This window comes from Scyliorhinus torazame, chromosome 20, assembly GCF_047496885.1.
Source record: "Scyliorhinus torazame isolate Kashiwa2021f chromosome 20, sScyTor2.1, whole genome shotgun sequence".
Taxonomy (NCBI): Eukaryota; Metazoa; Chordata; class Chondrichthyes; order Carcharhiniformes; family Scyliorhinidae; genus Scyliorhinus; species Scyliorhinus torazame.
In genome coordinates, this window is record NC_092726.1 from 11429650 (window position 1) to 11447589 (window position 17940).

Sequence of the window (17940 nt, forward strand, 5' to 3'; positions counted from 1 at the left end):
CCTTCTGAAGCGAATGAACAATTACACCTAATACTTGACTGACGGAGGAAATACTATTTCCCCCCCCTCCCCAAAATAAAACGCTGGGAATATGCAGAACAATAAATAAAAGGGAAGTACTGAGGATGCTGGAAATGTCAAATAAAAGCGGAAGATTCTGGCTAAACGCGGCAGGAGTGGCCGCATCTGTGTAGCGAGAGAAAGTGAGTTAACATTGTGAGTGCGGATGCCCCGTCTCCAGGGCAGTTCTCACAACGTTAACTCTGTTTCCCTCTCCGCTGATGTGGCCGTCCTGCTGAGGAAGTGCCCAGTGCGTCAGGCAGTATCTCTGGTCAGAGTATTTCAGGTCCACAGACCACTCTTCCTGTTTGCAATAAAATATAATTTGCTGAAGAGTGTCACCGAACAGTTGATATTTGACATGATCCGCCATAAGGATCACTTTCTCTTGATGCAAGCGCCTCACAAGTCTGAGGGGTTTGGCAAGGTTTCCTGGCCCCAGGTATACAACAGCAGAAGGACCAACGAGCTTCCATCTTGTGTTTCCTAAATGGTCCTCATTCATGAAATATATGAAAGTGCATTCCGCGATTATCCAAGGTTGACATTCCATGAGGTGCTGTCCAACTCCAATGTGTGTTTTCCTCACTACACTGACAATTACAGTTAATATATACCATACTCGTTACAAGGTGTACATGCAGCTTGAGCGATCTTTTTCCCTCTTTCCAGCCCCAAAGGTACCCTGGAGGGCCTGAGCCTGTGGTCTATCTCTGCCCTCCATTTTAATGTATTTCTCAGCATCTTTGCTGTGACTGGACGAGGACCACATTGGCTGACACAACCCCCGAGTGTGGGAAGAGTGGGTTAAGAGCCGATAGCTTCAGGCAGTGAGTGGGTTTGGCTCCGTATCTTCAGTATTTGAATTCTTGGGCCAATTTTCAAATGAGGACCAGGAGGGAAATAGTTAAAATATGATGTCATGGGTAGGGGCACCAGCAGCCTATCTGTGTGCTTGTGTTTTTCATTTTTTGGGAAAAATTCTAATTAAGGGGCAATTTGGCGTCACCAATCCACCTAGCCTGCACATCTTTGGGTTGTGGGGGTTAAACCCACGCAAACACGGGGAGAATGTGCCATCGCCACACGGACAGTGACCCAGAGCCGGGATTGAACCCGGCTCCGCGGCGCCGTGAGGCAGCACTGTGCCACCGTGCTGCCCACCTCTCCTGCTTTTCTCTAGTCGATCCCTTGAACTAGTTCCAATGGCTGTACAAAGTGAAATGCAAGCACTTTGAATATTCAACGGTGATCATCAGGGATTCTTTCTTCCACTGGCACCAATTCTGTAAACATTATTGGAAAAGCTTAATTCACAGCAACAGATTATTTATCGAGGCGATTCATGGTGTCTCTTTTCCTCCCGAGGGGGGGCCCCACAGGGCAGACAAGGTTTTCTGCCTGCCATCCTGCTGAACCTGCAGTGACTGGGACCTCGTGCCCTGCAGGGAATGCTGTGCAGAGGTTTCAGCCTGGCACCAACCCCCCCCCCCCCCCCCTGCAGCAGGGGTCAGCGTGCTGCAGTCCTGTTTGTCGCACCCTCTGCCTCTTGTACACAGAGGTTTTGAATAACTTTGTTGATTCAGACTGCCACGTGACAAATATTGAACAGCTAGAGCACTCTTTGCATTTTGAAGTCCAGCTTCCTATTAAGTCTTGGGAAAAACTCCTGGCCACTGACTGACCTTCAGACTTGCACATTGATGGTGGTGACCTCTTGTGTTCCACTCTGCCAGTTCCTGAAGGTGTTGATTCCAGTAGAGTTATAGATTCCTTCCAGTATTTTGTTCCCCCACGGCATGCTTGATCTCTCGGCTAATGTGGGAAGTACCAAGCACATATCTAGCTGCCTTTCTTGGTGGGGGAGGGCAGGGTGAGGCTGTGTGGCGGAGGGCTTTTGAAGCAGAAGTCCCAGCACAGTGTAGGAGCTCTGGCTCTTGATCTAATTCCCCCACTTCAAGTGTATCTCTCAGCTTGTGCACAGTGCTCAGCCATTGGCAGAGCGATACCACCATGAGAAAGTGTGCCACGTGCGCCCATTGTCCTCCTGTTGTGAGCCTGGTGGAACACAATTGGGAGTCTAGTGACATCAGTAACCCGGTGATATGGATTGAGCAAGTCCTGTGTCGCCTGCCACAGTCATAGAACATCGAACATAAGGTGCAGGAGGCCATTTGGCCCATCGAGTCTGCACTGACCCACTTAAGCCTTGACATCCACCCTATCCCCAGAACCTAATAACTCCTTCTAACCTTCTTGGGTCACTAAGGGCAATTTATCACGACCAATCCACCTAACCTGCACGTCGTTGGACTGTGGGAGGAAACCGGAGCACCCGGAGGAACCCCTCACAGACACTGGGAGAACGTGCAGACACCGCACAGACAGTGACCCAGCGGGGAATCGAACCTGGGACCCTGGCGCTGTGAAGCCATAATGCTACCATCCTGTCGTGTCGACGAATACACCACTCTCTGCCTGGTCTGACCACGATTTGACTGACAAACCTGGGCACATATTCCTCAGCAGGTCATTTTCAGGCCCGAATGAAAAAGAAAGAGGGCTTCAGGTGTTTCAAGCAAGAGCTCAAAGTGGGTGAAGGCGAAACAGATCAGTCAGCATAAGTGGCTTGGGTTGACGGGGTTTCAGCTGTCAATGCTTGTTGAGAATATTGGCAGGAATGCTGAGGAGCCCAGGGTGATGGGGTGGACTACAAGACCCACAAAGCCATGGGTGAAGTATCTGCAATTATTGTTCAGTGTCGGGGTCTGTCAGACTGCATCTTGGGAACCAATGGTCTTTGTGCCTTTGCACTGGTTAGTGGAAGTGGATTAAGAGCAAGCACTTCTAAGATAGCTTCTTCAACACAGCAGGTCCAGTGCACGTCAGACAATTGAGTTGCCACAATAGAACATCAGCTGAAAACTATCAGCCTCACACCCTCACATGCTTACATAGCACATTAGTCTTCCAACCAGAAAAAATGTCACAATTCTCTTCACTCAAACACTAAACTCCCCTGAAGCCTTCTCTGAGCGATGAGAACCTCTTTGAGATTTCTCTCAGTTCTTGTCCAGGGAGCTGTTCTGGGATTCCCTCCGAGTGCTTGGATGCTTCACAGTGTGAGTCAGCGAGCAGAGAGAATATCTGACTGCCTGATTTTGTTGTGTTCAGTTGCAACATGCAAGGCATGCGGCAGTTTCCCAAGTTCCTTAAAGCTCTGATATTCAGCGCAACAGAAACACCAGCTCTAATGTTGGGCGTGATGCCCCCCCCATCTTGATCTCAGCTGTGTATGATAGGTGAGTGATGGGAGATTGGAAAATCTGGATACCTCACTGTGCTCTGTTGAGGGGAATATCTGACTGCACCACACACATGTTTCTCATTATTAGTGTAGTGTCGGCACCAAAGGCGGAGTCCAATTTGCAGTCTAAGCTGACGGAGCAGGACAAAAATGTCACTTCTACATTGGTTGTACGTTGACACCATATTGAGATGTTTGTCATGCTGGTGGTTCCTGATCACTCACTTGGTTGTGGGAGCAAGCTTTGGCCAGGTGATCAAATGTCACACAGGAAAATGTAATGTTACATTCCAGAGCGTTGGGTTGAAAAGTAAGAAATTCCCTTCTCTGACTCATTGCAGTACCAAAGCTCAAAGTCATCTCACTGGGAGCAGAGACATGGGTTGGGGTCACGAAAATGGTACTGGTATCCTGGGTGGGTACTGAAGATGAATGGAGAATAATTCAGCAGAGTGACAGCAGACTGCCCTCTCTGAAACTGGAACAACGTGCGTGTTGGAGAGTCATCAATCTCTGATAAATCTGACGGTGAAGGATGGCGGATGTGGTTTCCTGGTGTTGGCCATTACCTATTTGTAACTCCCTGTGTGTTGCGAGACCGGATGAGTTCTGGCTTGCGAGAGTACCAGAGGACCAGTGACAATGCCCAGAATGATCCCCCAGCAGTCACAGTTAATAAATATGCAGGGAGAAATTAAAGTGGTCTTTGCGAATTAATTGGGAGCAGTTCCTGGTTAGATTGCTGAAAATAACTGTGGTATAATACTGCATACACAGTCTCCCTGCACCCTTACCCAAAACATCAGTTAAGAGGCTTCTGAGTACAGAGCGGTGTCAGACAAACCAGGCTTATTTGGTGGTCAGTGCTGAATTCTGGGACGGACACTGTGGAGGAATGATGTCCACTACCCTGGGCCAAGGAGACAAAATCCACCAGCTCCCTTTGCTGAATGGCACTGCCGCAAATGTGCTTTAAAAAAAAAAAATTTAGAGTACCCAATTCATTTTTTCCAATTAAGGGGCAATTTAGTGTGGCCAATCCACCGACCCTGCACATCATTGGGTCGTGGGGGCGAAACCCACACAAACACGAGGAGAATGTGCAAACTCCACACGGACAGTGACCCAGAGCCGGGATCAAACCTGGGACCTCAGCGCCGTGAGGCCGCAGTTCTAACCCACTGTGCCACCGTGCTGCCCTGCCGCAAATGTGCTTGTGTGGGCATTGACTGAGGATGGTTTTCGGGTCTGTGGCAGTTGGCTATTCATTTCACCATTTAACGTCCCAACACTTTATGTGACAGCTTTGTTCAGGAAAGTAGCACGCAGGTGTGGTTCGGATTTCATTGAGGTGGTGTTTGAAATGCTCATTTATTGTCAGGTTGCATTTGGGTATAATTCTGCTCGTGTGCCATTCCAGATCCTTGAGCTGAGTAACACAGAGCTTCAGGACTATGATAAAAGAAACCTGTCACAAGTTCACCTGGAGAAGAAAGGTGTTCAATGCAATTATGTTGGCTGTGCAGCAGTGAAACAGGCCCTTCAGTCCATGCTGGCATTTTTGCTTGACTTCAACTTCCTCCTATTCTTTCTCATTTACATCGATAAGCCTAATCTTCCTCCCATTCTTCATTTGCTTCGATAAGCCTAATCTTCCTCCCATTCTTCATTTACTTCGATAAGCCTAATCTTCCTCCCATTCTTCATTTACCTCGATAAGACTAATCTTCCTCCCATTCTTCATTTACCTCGATAAGACTAATCTTCCTCCCACTCTTCATTTACCTCGATAAGACTAATCTTCCTCCCACTCTTCATTTACCTCGATAAGCCTAATCTTCCTCCCACTCTTCATTTACCTCTAAGACTAATCTTCCTCCCACTCTTCATTTACCTCGATAAGACTAATCTTCCTCCCATTCTACCTCGATAAGACTAATCTTCCTCCCATTCTTCATCTACCTCGATAAGACTAATCTTCCTCCCATTCTTCATCTTCCTCGATAAGACTAATCTTCCTCCCGTTCTTCATCTACCTCGATAAGACTAATCTTCCTCCCATTCTTCATTTACCTCGATAAGACTAATCTTCCTCCCATTCTACCTCGATAAGACTAATCTTTCTCGCATTCTTCATCTACCTCAATAAGACTAATCTTCCTCCCATTCTATCTCACCTACCTTGATAAGACTAATCTTCCCCCTGTTCTACCTCGACAAGACTAATCTTCCTCCCATTCTCCCTCATCTACCTCGATAAGACTAATTTTCCTCCCATTCTACCTCAATCAGACTAATCTTCCTCCCAGTCTCCCTCATCTACCGCGATAAGACTAATCTTCCTCCCATTCTACCTCATCCACCTCGATAAGACTAATCTTCCTCCCATTCTTCCTCATTTACCTCGATAAGCCTCACCCTCTATTTATTTTTGAGGGTTGGTCAGCAGCTGGTTTTTTTCTGCTATTTGCTTCAACCACTCCCTGTGCACAGAGGTTCCAGAGTCCTCCACTCTCTGTGTGACCAGGTTTCTCCAGAATTCCTGATGTGATTTCTTGGTGAAGATCTCCTGTTGATGTCCTCTTCCCCACATATGGAAACCGTTCTGTCTGCAAGATCAAAACCATTCATCAGCACTCGACCGCTCCCTTTTCAACAGCAGAGACCCAGCCTGACCGTCCTTTCCTGCTGTATAACCCACGCATTTCCACGATCACCCGTATAATGTTCTGTGTACCCTCTCCAGTGCCTCTTTTATCATATGGGGACCATGACTGTGTGCAGCACTCTTAGTGTGGTCAAATCAAGATTTGATACACATCCCTACTTTTCAAATCCATGCCTCCACCAGCACTGAACACAGCAGAATTCAGTTTGCCTTTGGATTGACATTATTAAACTGCGTCATAAGTTTGTGATTTGTGTATTTGTACTCTTAGATTCCTTTTCTCTACCGCATTTAGAATCATTTAGGTATGTTACCTCCTTGACTTTATTGGAACCATGTGATACCTCACATTTATTGATGTTGAAATTGATTTGGCAATTATATATCTCTCCTGCAAAGTTTTTTTTTGGGAATTTTTTTTTAGAGTAATCAATTCATTTTTTTCTCTAATTAAGGGGCAATTTAGTCTAATCCATCTACCCTGCACATTTTTGGGCTGTGGGGATGAGACCCAGGCAGACACTGGGAGAATGTGCAAACTCCACATGGACAGTGACCCAGGGCCAGGATCGAACCCGGGTCCTCAACGTCGTTAAAGTTTTTAAACCTTTTCCGACACCACTGTGCTTCAGTACAAGTGGGTCCCGACCTTCCATTGTTGGTACAGCAACAGAAGGGATTCAAGTTAATGAATTAAGATGATAAGACAGAGTGTACACTTGTTTTTTTATTTGACAAATACCCTGTGATTTTTGCTCAGCTGACAGCACCTCACTCCCCCAGCAACAATCTCTCTGAAGCTCCACTAAAAATGGAGCACATCATGTTTCTGCAGTCTTCTGTGTAGAGTTGTGTTACTGTGTTACCTGTGTGCTTGTACTATGCAGCATTGTTGTGCCCTATGCGTGTGCGCCTTGTGCTTCTGTAATCTGTCAGTATGAGAGCTGAGTGGGGTGGGGGCATCAGCTGCTGACCAGGGGAATTGGGGAGGGCTTATCATTGTGCAGTGCCTGCACAGGTCTTGTGGTTTGCTGATGTACCGGCTTGGGGTTTTCGCATGTTGGCAGGAACGCTTTGGTGCTCCAATTTCCTCATGTGACGGCTTTGGCTGCATGTTGACATGCCAGCTTACTGTAACCTCCCTCCTCTCTTGCAGCCCTGAAAGAGGTCAGACGCTTCTCGAAACCCAATGTCTCCAACTACACCACCCTGCAACTGGATGAAGAGGAGCAGGTTCTGTACGTCGGTGCTCGAGAGGCGGTTTTTGCCCTTTTCATGCACGATGTTACAGAGGAGGTGAAAGAGGCGGTAAGGAACGTTTTATTCAACACACCACGTGCCAGGTATGACAGTCAGTTGGGGTAGTTCAGAGTTCGCTCCTCACCCACATGACCAGTCTATGTGTATCAGTCTTGATGGTGCTAGGAAACATAATGATCCTCCACTTTAATGTTTCCAAGGCACATTGTGGCACACCTATAGTGTCCTCTTTCCACTGAGCTGGGGTCCTGGATGGGATTCTAGAGGGTTTGTCCATCAGCCTGAGAAGACTATAAGCTGTTACTCGTAAGAACCACTTGTATATATTTGCAGATACATTTGTCTAAACATGAGGTTGTACATGAGGTCTCAGTTGCATGTGATGTTACATCACCGTTACCTCGGCAGTTAACTCAGTATCAGGTGCTCCTGATGTTAACCCTTCACTTTTCTTTCATTATTTAACAGGGTGTTGGCTTTTGCTGGCTCTGCCAGTATTTGCTGCCCATCCCTAATTGCCCTTGAGAAGGTGGTGATGAGCTGGAGTGTCTGGTGTGCGCTCACCCACAAGACTGTTAGGGAGTGAGTTGCAGGATTTTGACCCAGCCACACTGATATATTTCCAAGTCAGGAGTGAGGTGGAGGGGGACATGCCGATGGTGGTGTTCCCATACATACTGCCCTGGTCTTTCTAGGTGGCAGAGGTCGCAGCTTTGGAAGGTTCCGCTCTTGGTCACTTGCTGCAATGCATTTTGCTGATGGTTCTATTATGCATCAGTGCTGGAGGGAGTGGATGTTGGGTGGGGTGCGAATCAAGCGGGCTGCTTTGTCCTGGATGGAATCAAGCGGGCTGCTTTGTCCTGGATGGTATCAAGCTTTTTGAGTGTTGATGGGGCTGCACTCATCCAGGCAATGCTTGCATCCGCTTATATCACACAGACTGGATATCAAACCTGGGATCTTCCAGGGAATGGTCTGGGAAGGTGCATTTGGCATTTGAGTCTCAAAGAGCTCCAAAGCCTGGATTTTGTTGGTGTGCGAATGTTTTGGACTCTAGCCCAAGTTTGCAAGTTGCTGCCTGGTTTCCATGTTTGACTTGGTCAATATGCTTGTGCCATCCAATGGCCGAGTCTGGCAGCAAGCATTCCTTTGAGCGAACGGACATGTGCGCCTTGTTGCAGCATCTACCCGGCCTTTGGAATGTGAGAACGGTTCTTTACACCCATCGACTACAGCTCTCTCATTGGTGCAGGAGAATATTGGCCGTGTTGAAGTTGTCCCTTGTAATCCACCCGCACTCCCGGCAGTCCATGGAGTACAGAGCGGTTCCATATGCTAACCTCTTTGGCTGGCAGCCTCCGGCTGAGCAGCATGGCCTGGGAGAGGTTGCATGCTTCCCGCTGCTCTTCATTCTCATGGGCGAAAGCCGACAAGGGTGCCATGAGTAATTCGCAGCTGACGTATTCAGCCAACATGATTGATACTCTGAAATGTTTCCCGTTCTGTAAACCCGTGCTTCCCAACCCGGTTGCCCCCTGAGGTGACCCCATTTTAGTGAAGAGCCACCTTTTAAGAAGCAGTGGTTACAGCAGCAATCGAGCCTCACAGAACAGACCATTCAGTCACGTCCACAGACAGAAAGAAATGGGGATGGGTCCTTGTCGGTTCAGCATTTTACACCAAGCTGTGTTGCAGCTTTCTCGGGAAGGCTCAGAGTGAGGCATTGGCTTTTAATGAGCGCCCCTCCATCTCCCCTCCCAGAACATGTACCAGGTCCCTGAGAGGTAACGAGAATTTTTATTCCAGTAATCACAATGCAACCTGCAGAATATAGCAAGGTTATGTAACCTTGCATGTTTACCTGCCACAACAGAGAGACACAACATTGCTGTCAGGGGAAGAAAGGATAGTTAGTTTTAAATTACAGCTAAAGTCAGCTTCTCCATTCCTGCTGCTCGTTTGCTGTCTTATAAATATCTCCTTAATTACCATGTTTAATTTTAGTGACATTGGCTCGAATTCAAGGGCTCTGCTCGCTAACAAATGTAATTTTAGTTCTATTTGCCCATCTGTTCTGCCCCCTGAAGCCTGAGTGTGATCATGCTCGGGTCTGAGCGCGCGCGGAGGTACGGGCATATAGTGTGTTCATTCCAGAATCTTTTGCTCTGGGATATGAATGGGTTTGAATATAAATATGAGTGCCTCAGTTAGCATGCTTCATTCTCACAATTCAGTAAGCAGGACAAGACCGCCAGGTGAGAATGGTTCAGCCACTTTCTCTCTCAATGGGTGAACAGCCCTCGTCTGATTCTGACAGCTCAAGTAATTTTTGGTGAATCATGCAACATGTTACACAAGACACATCTCCCCGCAGCAACATGACCTGGGCAAAATAAAATAATTCCGAGCTAAACTCCCAAGTCAGCTTGTCTGCGTTGAAATGTCATTCCGACATGAAGTTATTTTAAAATCTGCACCTCGTTTCAATCTTTGTGTGAGTGCACATTGCCGTAAAACATCCACGTTTGTATTCATTCATCATCCCAAATGCTTCCTTTGAAAGGACAGAAAATAAAGGCGAATTGGATAAAGTCTGATAACAAACTGATTCTCCTCTGATTAGTTGGTTTGCTGTCCCTTATCATTCAAGCTGAAAGAAGAAATTTGCTGTGCCTGCATTTTGTCCCGTGGTGAGGCCAGGAAGGCTTCCAGGTCACATGAACAGGATGTGCTCTGTTATCCAAGACTGAGTTCCGTTTAATTCCCACCCATTTCGGATCCGTCCCCTCTGTCACCTCGGGTCGAGTTCTAAACTGCTGGCGAGTATGTGAGATTGCCAAGACTGGATGGTTTTACTCACTGATTTGTTAACCATGGATCACTTTGCAACATCCCAGTTGTGTGTACACGTCACAAAGCACAGTTTCCCTGTCCCCCGACCTTCCTATCAAAGAGCAAATGGCAGCTGTAAATGATGAAGGGAGGTGGGGGGGGGTTACGGTCACTGGAAATGGGAGGACGTTGCTGTCCTCTTCTTCCAACTCTTTGGCAATGCCCGAACAGCGGTACAGAGAGCATGAGCACCTTGGCCAACAAGTCTGCTATTTGTCCACTGCCTTTGTTCAATTCCCACCCAAACCTTGTTATTTCAAACTCTCTTTGGTTCTTCCCAAGGTTTTGTTTCTTCCTACCGCTGAATTATGGTTCGCAATCCAGCCTTCATACTCAGGTGCACATTGTGACTCTATTTTCCTCTGTATCCCATTGTCGATGGCATCGTTAACCCGCAATCTGGAACTGAACCTCCCGCCCTCCTGCTCTCCTGTCCAAATGTCACCAACATTGGTGTCATTTCTGTGGCAGCTCTGTTCCCAGCAATTTAACGGGATGTTTTGCTCCCAGAAGGATGCAACTGTAAATTGTTGCTGACAATGGGGGCAAGCAATTTCCAGACTTTGACCATGTCCATTGATGGGAAAATGTCAGTGTGTGCTTGGCAGCGAGGGAGCTGGAAGGACAAGGGGGCAGGCCTCAGTTGGTACGTTTGTTTGCCCCGACCCCCACACAACCTTTTAGCAATTCCATTCAAAAGCCAAAAACGCTCTAGAACACCATCTGTTAACCGTAGATATACCAGAGAATCCAAGCCTAATTTATGTGATCCTGCGCTTAATTCAACCCACGTGCGAGTGCTGTCGGGTGCTTAGTCTGGGGGCGCATGTATGAGGGATGCGTGGCTGAGGATTACCCATTGTCATTGGAACTGGACCCCAGATAGTCACCGTGTTGGGCAGGAAAATGGTGGGCGTGGGACACTGACAGGGTTATTAATGAAACGGCCATTTGCGTGGCTCAGTCAGTTTGATTGTAATTGGTTCTTTTTTGTTTGTTTGTTGTTGAAACAGATTGTTTGGGATGCCCCTGTTGAGAAGAAGATGGAGTGTGTTCAGAAGGGAAAAAATAACCAGGTACATTGAAGTGTCGACTGCAAGATCTATGGAAAGACTGTTTGCTCCGCAACAGTGTGCAGCAAACAGATCAGAGCGAGGCATGCAAAAGGGCAAGCTCTCCTCATCCTGCAGGCACGCAGCACCAGGAGCAGAACATTGCAGCCTGGACTAGTCGGGATAAGACCACATGTTTTTCCTTTGGTCTTCTCATTTGTGCTGGGCAGTTGCCATTCTGAGGGACACGACTGCCAATTTACATTAGAGACGACACGGTTTACAGCCGACCGATATTATGGGTTTATAAACACAGTGCGTCTGAACACTGGCTGCAGACTTGTGCAGCCTGGGCTAAAGCTACAGCGCTGTACAGGACAGTATTTAAAACATTATTCTCTAATCCCCCTCTAAACTGAGGCCCATTGTTGCAGCAGAAAACTGGGATTAGACCACTTGCGCTTGGCTGCTCTACAACCGTAAATCTCTCTCCCTCCCTTACTGTCTTCTGCCCCCCCCACCTCTTGTCACAACACCCTGGGCTAGTGCACAGTCAATTCCAGCTCCACTTGACCCGGAGTCGTATCACAGGTGAAATTGGATGTTACTTAAAATGCCCGATGTCAGAGCGGTTTGGTGGTGCAGTGATTAACACTGCTGCCTCACGGCGCTGGGGATCCAGTTTTGACCCTGGCCCCGGGTCACTGTCTTTGTGGAGTTTGCACATTCGCCCCGTATCTTTTGTTTTTATAAATTCAGAGTATTCAATTCTTTTTGTCCAATTAAAGGGCAATTTAACGTGGCCAATCCACCTATCCTGCACATCTTTGGTTTGTGGAGTTGCGACCTACGCAGGCACGGGGAGAATGTGCAAACTCCTCACAGACAGTGACCCGGGGCCGGAATCGAACCCGGCCGGGTTCTCAGTACCCTGAGGCAGCAGTGCTAACCATTGCATCACCGTGCCGCCCTATTCTCCCTGTGTCTGCATGGGTCTCACCCCCATAACCCAAAGATGTGCAGGGTAGGTGGATTGGCCACACTAAACTGCCCCTTAATTGGAAAGAAAATGAATTGGTATTCTAAATTTATTTTTTAAAATACCTGAGGTCCTTGGCTGAGCTCAGTAAACTGCAGTCACCAGGTTTGTAACTTTAACACAAGTAACCTTTTATTATGTACTGCATTATAATGAAACTAACAGAAAAATGTAAGTGACGATCTAATACCCCTTTCCCAACCCTCCACCCTTTCTAACTTCCCCACTCTCTATGATGAGTTAATTCTGTATCTCTGTCTTGGCTGAGTACAGAGGGCAGTTCCTGCACTGAGCCCAAGGTCACTCAGCCAGAGCTCGCCTCTGTACCCCATGCACACTGTGTGTAACGGGCAGTCAGCAAGCTGGGTGGCACCCTACAGCTTTCAGCCAGTCCGTGCCTGAATCTTGAACTTAGCTTTGTGCACGGCTGAGAAATAAGCTGTCTGTCTGCTCTCTCCTCACAGACTGACTGCTTCAATTACATTCGATTCCTGCAGACCTTCAACAGCACTCATCTGTACATCTGTGGAACTTACGCCTTTCAGCCAAGGTGCACGTATATCGTAAGTACCCGCGGCATGGTCAGCGTGCCACCTGCCATTGCCTTCCGTGCTGCCGTGGGGCGCTGTGGGAACGCTGCACTGCCTTTTGGATGACAGTGGGATTGTAAAACATCCTTCCTCCCAATTGGAAGAGAAGCGGCTGTTAATTATCCACCAAACAAGACGACTGAAACTGATTATCTGGTCACCGTGATCACCTGGCTGTCTGGCAGAGAGCGTTTGGTTGTCTGGTATGAGGCATCACATGAGGGGCCATGTGACTGGAAGGCGGCCCTTTCATTTTGAATAGTGGGATCATTGTGGGTGAGGGTGGGGCGGTAAAATCACACAATCCCAGTAGGCACAGAGATTGCACATTGTTTTGGAGATTGTCTGGAGATTAGGCCTTTGCACCCGTCTGAATGTCTTCAACCTTTGCTTGGCTTAATGCCTGCAGTGGCTGGGCTTTGGAGATGTCTTCTGAACGGAGAGAGGCTGTCTGGGGGAATTTATTTCTCCATTCCACTTTTATAGTTGTGTGCCTGGGGGATGTGGGGAGGGAATGTGTGTCGGGGGGGGGGTGTGTGGCGGGGAGCAGTTTATGTGTGTATGGAGGATGTGTGTAGGTGGAGGAGGGTGTGGGTGGAGGGGGGGTGGTAAGTGTGTGGAGGGTAATGATTTGGCACACCGTAGTACCTACCTCTCTCATCCTCATAGCTCTGCAGCTTGGTCCACTTATCTGGTCCTTTTCTGGAACTTGTCGTTTGAATCACTTTCAACCTTTGTGTTCCAGTGACAATTGACCTGGCATCCAAGATCTCAAAATCGGTCCCAGTTCACTGTCTGTCTCTGGGCCGATGTGGAGTGTGAGAAGACGGGGACTCGAGCCTCTGCCACTGAACCTGTGCGCCAGTCACATAGCTGTAGGCGAGAGCACCCTGCCTTCAAACTTTCAGCAGGCACATGTTTGCTGTGTCCCTGATGGGCCTGTGAATCGCCAGAGATCACAGCTGTGTTAGTGCTGTGGTCGGGTAGGACAGGATGTGCATAGCAATGCCTCCATCCTCCACAATGGCAGATCAAACCAGGGGAAAAATCCACCCATTGTTTACTGCGGGAGGCCAGGTTATCATCAGGCCCTGTCACTCAGCACTGCTGGTGCTGATATGCAAGGAAGAGCCTGAAAACCAGCATCACATTCCTCAATGGGGATGCCATGGAGATCCAGGCCAATTGGGAAGAGATAAATGCAGAGGTGAATGATGTCTGACGCGGGGAGGTGAAGCTCGCGTGGAGGGTGATTGGTGTTGGTGGATTCCATGTCTGAATGGGCAGTGACCGCTCTCAGATGATTCAAATGATGGAGAAGTTGACACAGTGGGATGGATTGCATCTGAACATGGGGAGGGGAAGGATGACACTAACCAATCTGTTCTGAAAATCACCTTTCCTCTTGGTTTCTGATCGAAAGGTGTTCACTGGGTGAGGTTTTCATGTCGGGTTGAGGGCCTGTTCAAACGAGCAGTATTTCCCCCAAATCGATACTGTGTGTACTTTACCTGCTGTGTGTACTTTACCTGCACCACGCAATGGCTTCCATAGAGGGAAAGGGTTCATAGAATCATAGAATTTACAGTGCAGAAGGAGGCCATTCGGCCCATCGAGTCTGCACCGGCTCTTGGAAAGAGCACCCTCCCAACTGCACACCTCCACCCTATCCCCATAACCCAGTAACCCCACCCAACACTAAGGGCAGTTTTGGACACTGTGGGCAATTTAGCATGGCCAATCCACCTAACCCGCACATCTTTGGACTGTGGGAGGAAACCGGAGCACCCGGAGAAAACCCACGCACACACACGGGGAGAATGTGCAGACTCTGCACAGACAGTGACCCAAGCCAGGAATCGAACCTGGGACCCTGGAGCTGTGAAGCAATTGTGCTATCCACAATGCTACCGTGCTGCCCACTAAGCTGAGGAATAATCATGACAATTGGGGATAGAAAAGGCAGGTGAATGGAATTCTGGCATTCATTGCTAATGGAATAGGGTAGAAAAATAGGGAAGTACTGTCGGACAATCTAGAGCGAGAGGTCATAGTTTTAGACTTAGGGGTGGCAGATTTTGAACAGTAATGAGGAGGAATCACTTCAAGCAAAGGGTGCTGAATCTGTGGAATTCTCTCCCCCAGTGGATGCCGGAATATAAGGAGATAGAGAGATTCGCGGGAGGAAGGGTTAGAGAGAGATTTGCGGGAGGGAGGGTTAGAGAGAGATCCGCGGGAGGGAGGGTTTGAGAGAGATTCGTGGGAGGGAGGGTTAGAGAGAGATTTGTGGGAGGGAGGGCTAGAGAGATTCGCGGGAGGGAGGATTAGAGAGAGATTCGCGGGAGGGGGGGCTAGAGAGATTCGCGGGAGGGAGGGTTAGAGAGAGATTCGCGGGAGGGAGGGTTAGTGAGAGATTCGCGGGAGGGAGGGTTAGAGAGAGATTCGCGGGAGGGAGGGCTAGAGAGATTTGCGGGAGGGAGGGTTAGTGAGAGATTCGCGGGAGGGAGGGCTAGAGAGATTTGCGGGAGGGAGGGTTAGTGAGAGATTCGCGGGAGGGAGGGCTAGAGAGATTCGCGGGAGGGAGGGTTAGAGAGAGATTCGCGGCAGGGAGGGTTAGAGAGAGATTCGCGGGAGAATGGGTTAGAGAGAGATTCGCGGGAGGGAGGGTTAGAGAGAGATTCGCGGGAGGGAGGGTTAGAGAGAGATTCGCGGGAGGGAGGGTTAGAGAGAGATTCACGGGAGGGAGGGTTAGAGAGAGATTCGCGGGAGGGAGGGCTAGAGAGAGATTCGCGGGAGAATGGGTTAGAGAGATTCGCGGGAGGGAGGGTTAGAGAGAGATTCACGGGAGGGAGGGTTAGAGAGAGATTCGCGGGAGGGAGGGTTAGAGAGAGATTCGCGGGAGGGAGGGTTAGAGAGAGATTCGCGGGAGGGAGGGTTAGAGAAAGATTCGCGGGAGGGAGGGCAAGAGAGATTCGCGGGAGGGAGGGTTAGTGAGAGATTCGCGGGAGAGAGGGTTAGAGAGAGATTCGCGGGAGGGAGGGTTAGAGAGAGATTCGCGGGAGGGAGGGCAAGAGAGATTCGCGGGAGGGAGGGTTAGAGAGAGATTCGCGGGAGGGAGGGTTAGAGAGATTCGCGGGAGGGAGGGGTTAGAGAGAGATTCGCGGGAGAGAGGGTTAGAGAGAGATTCGCGGGAGGGAGGGTTAGAGAGAGATTCGCGGGAGGGAGGGTTAGAGAGAGATTCGCGGGAGGGAGGGTTAGAGAGAGATTCGCGGGAGGGAGGGTTAGAGAGAGATTCGCGGGAGGGAGGGTTAGAGAGAGATTCGCGGGAGGGAGGGTTAGAGAGATTCGCGGGAGGGAGGGGTTAGAGAGAGATTCGCGGGAGAGAGGGTTAGAGAGAGATTCGCGGGAGGGAGGGTTAGAGAGAGATTCGCGGGAGAGAGGGTTAGAGAGAGATTCGCGGGAGGGAGGGTTAGAGAGAGATTCGCGGGAGGGAGGGTTAGAGAGAGATTCGCGGGAGAGAGGGTTAGAGAGAGATTCGCGGGAGGGAGGGTTAGAGAGAGATTCGCGGGAGGGAGGGTTAGAGAGAAGGGGCAGGAAAGTGGAGTTCAGGCCACGATGAGAACAGCCACGATTGTATTGAATGGTGGAGCAGGATAGTGGGGCTGAATTACTGACTCCTGCTCCTAATTCTTATGTTCTTAAAATGATTTTGTTCCTTATATTGCAGGAGGTGCGTAATTTCACTTTAAACAAAGCGGCCATGGAAGACGGGAAGGGCAAGTGTCCCTATGACCCTGCCAAAAGTCACACCGGTCTGATTGTGGGTGAGTACCTCGGGGGCCCTTGGTTGCAGAGTCCCTGCTTGTGTTTTCTCGAGTTGTGAAGCTGTGTGGCTCTGTCACTGGGTGTGTTGGAGGGAGAGTTCTAACTGGCACCTGTATTTTGTTGCTCCCTGTTAAAAAGCAAAACAAAAGCCAGTTGTGTGCAGCTGAAGGCAGCACATTAGAATTGTGAGCCTGGGTGTGGTGCCACACTGCGGGGAAGTGACAATGGAACATGCAGTGTGATTGTGCCAGGTACTGGTTCGAGCTCGACAATGCTGCTTGCTGCTCAGTTAGATCGAATGAAACGTTCAAATACAAAGCAAAACATAGTGGCGGGATTCTCCGCCCCGCCAGCCTGGTTTTCTGGCACGGAGTGCCCCCATCGGCAGCAGGATCCTCCATTCCGGCAGCCGGCCAATGCAGTTTCCCATTGTGGCCACCCCTCGCCGTCGGGCATGCCGCGGGCGCGAGTGTGCTGCCAGCTAAGCGTGCGCTGCCGGCTAAGTGGAGGATCCCGCCGACAGAGAATCCCGCAGCCTATTTCTGCTGCTTTCTCTTTATTTTCACCAATGTATTTTACTTTCCCTGACGAATATTGGCAACACCCTGTGTGGCACAGGGCACAGCAAACCAGAGTTACTCAGCAGGTGGTGGCCAAGGGTTGAGGACTGGGCTGCACTGCGCCGCCTCATGCAGACCCGTGGATGACAAGAATGGTGCCATTCGCCATGAAACTTGTCACCCAGGGAGACCCAAGGCCTTTCCCACTGGAAGCCAGATTTGAGGAAGTGGGTTGGACCTGAGACCATGGCCTTGACCTGGTTTGCTGCCATGTTGCTTTGCCGAACGCGGGCCAGGAATCAGGGTTGGTGATGTTGAAGGGAGAGAATAGTTTGTACGAGCTGGGCAGACATGTTTATGTACCAGTTATCCTGACTGCCAGCTCCATTTCCACTTGATTACTGGAGTAAACTGATCTGTACAAACAGCGAGCGTGCTTTCCAAACATTGCACTGCCCCCCCCATCCCCTGACCTCTGACTCCCCATAAACCATTCAAACACACGCTGCCTGCCAACTCAAATACAACTGTCAGCATATCCCAGAAGAGTCCCATGTGCCTTGGAATATTAATCTCACATAGAATTAGCCATCTCTCCTTCCAAATATCCTTATCTAACAAACTCCATCCCTATCAGGGAGTTGTGCGTGTCTCTGCTTTTTCCATAATGCCCAACTCTAAAGTCTG

At 49.2% G+C, this 17940-nt stretch overlaps 1 protein-coding gene across 1 annotated transcript in view; it reads left to right on the forward strand.

Annotated features, from left to right (window-relative positions):
• The window catches only part of sema4c (sema domain, immunoglobulin domain (Ig), transmembrane domain (TM) and short cytoplasmic domain, (semaphorin) 4C), an 84183-nt gene that overhangs the window by 37744 nt on the left and 28499 nt on the right, over nucleotides 1-17940 (forward strand). Inside the window, 4 exon segments of the mRNA XM_072485659.1 lie at nucleotides 7192-7343; nucleotides 11201-11263; nucleotides 12743-12841; nucleotides 16596-16692. Of these exon segments, the coding sequence (XP_072341760.1) occupies nucleotides 7192-7343; nucleotides 11201-11263; nucleotides 12743-12841; nucleotides 16596-16692 (411 nt within the window).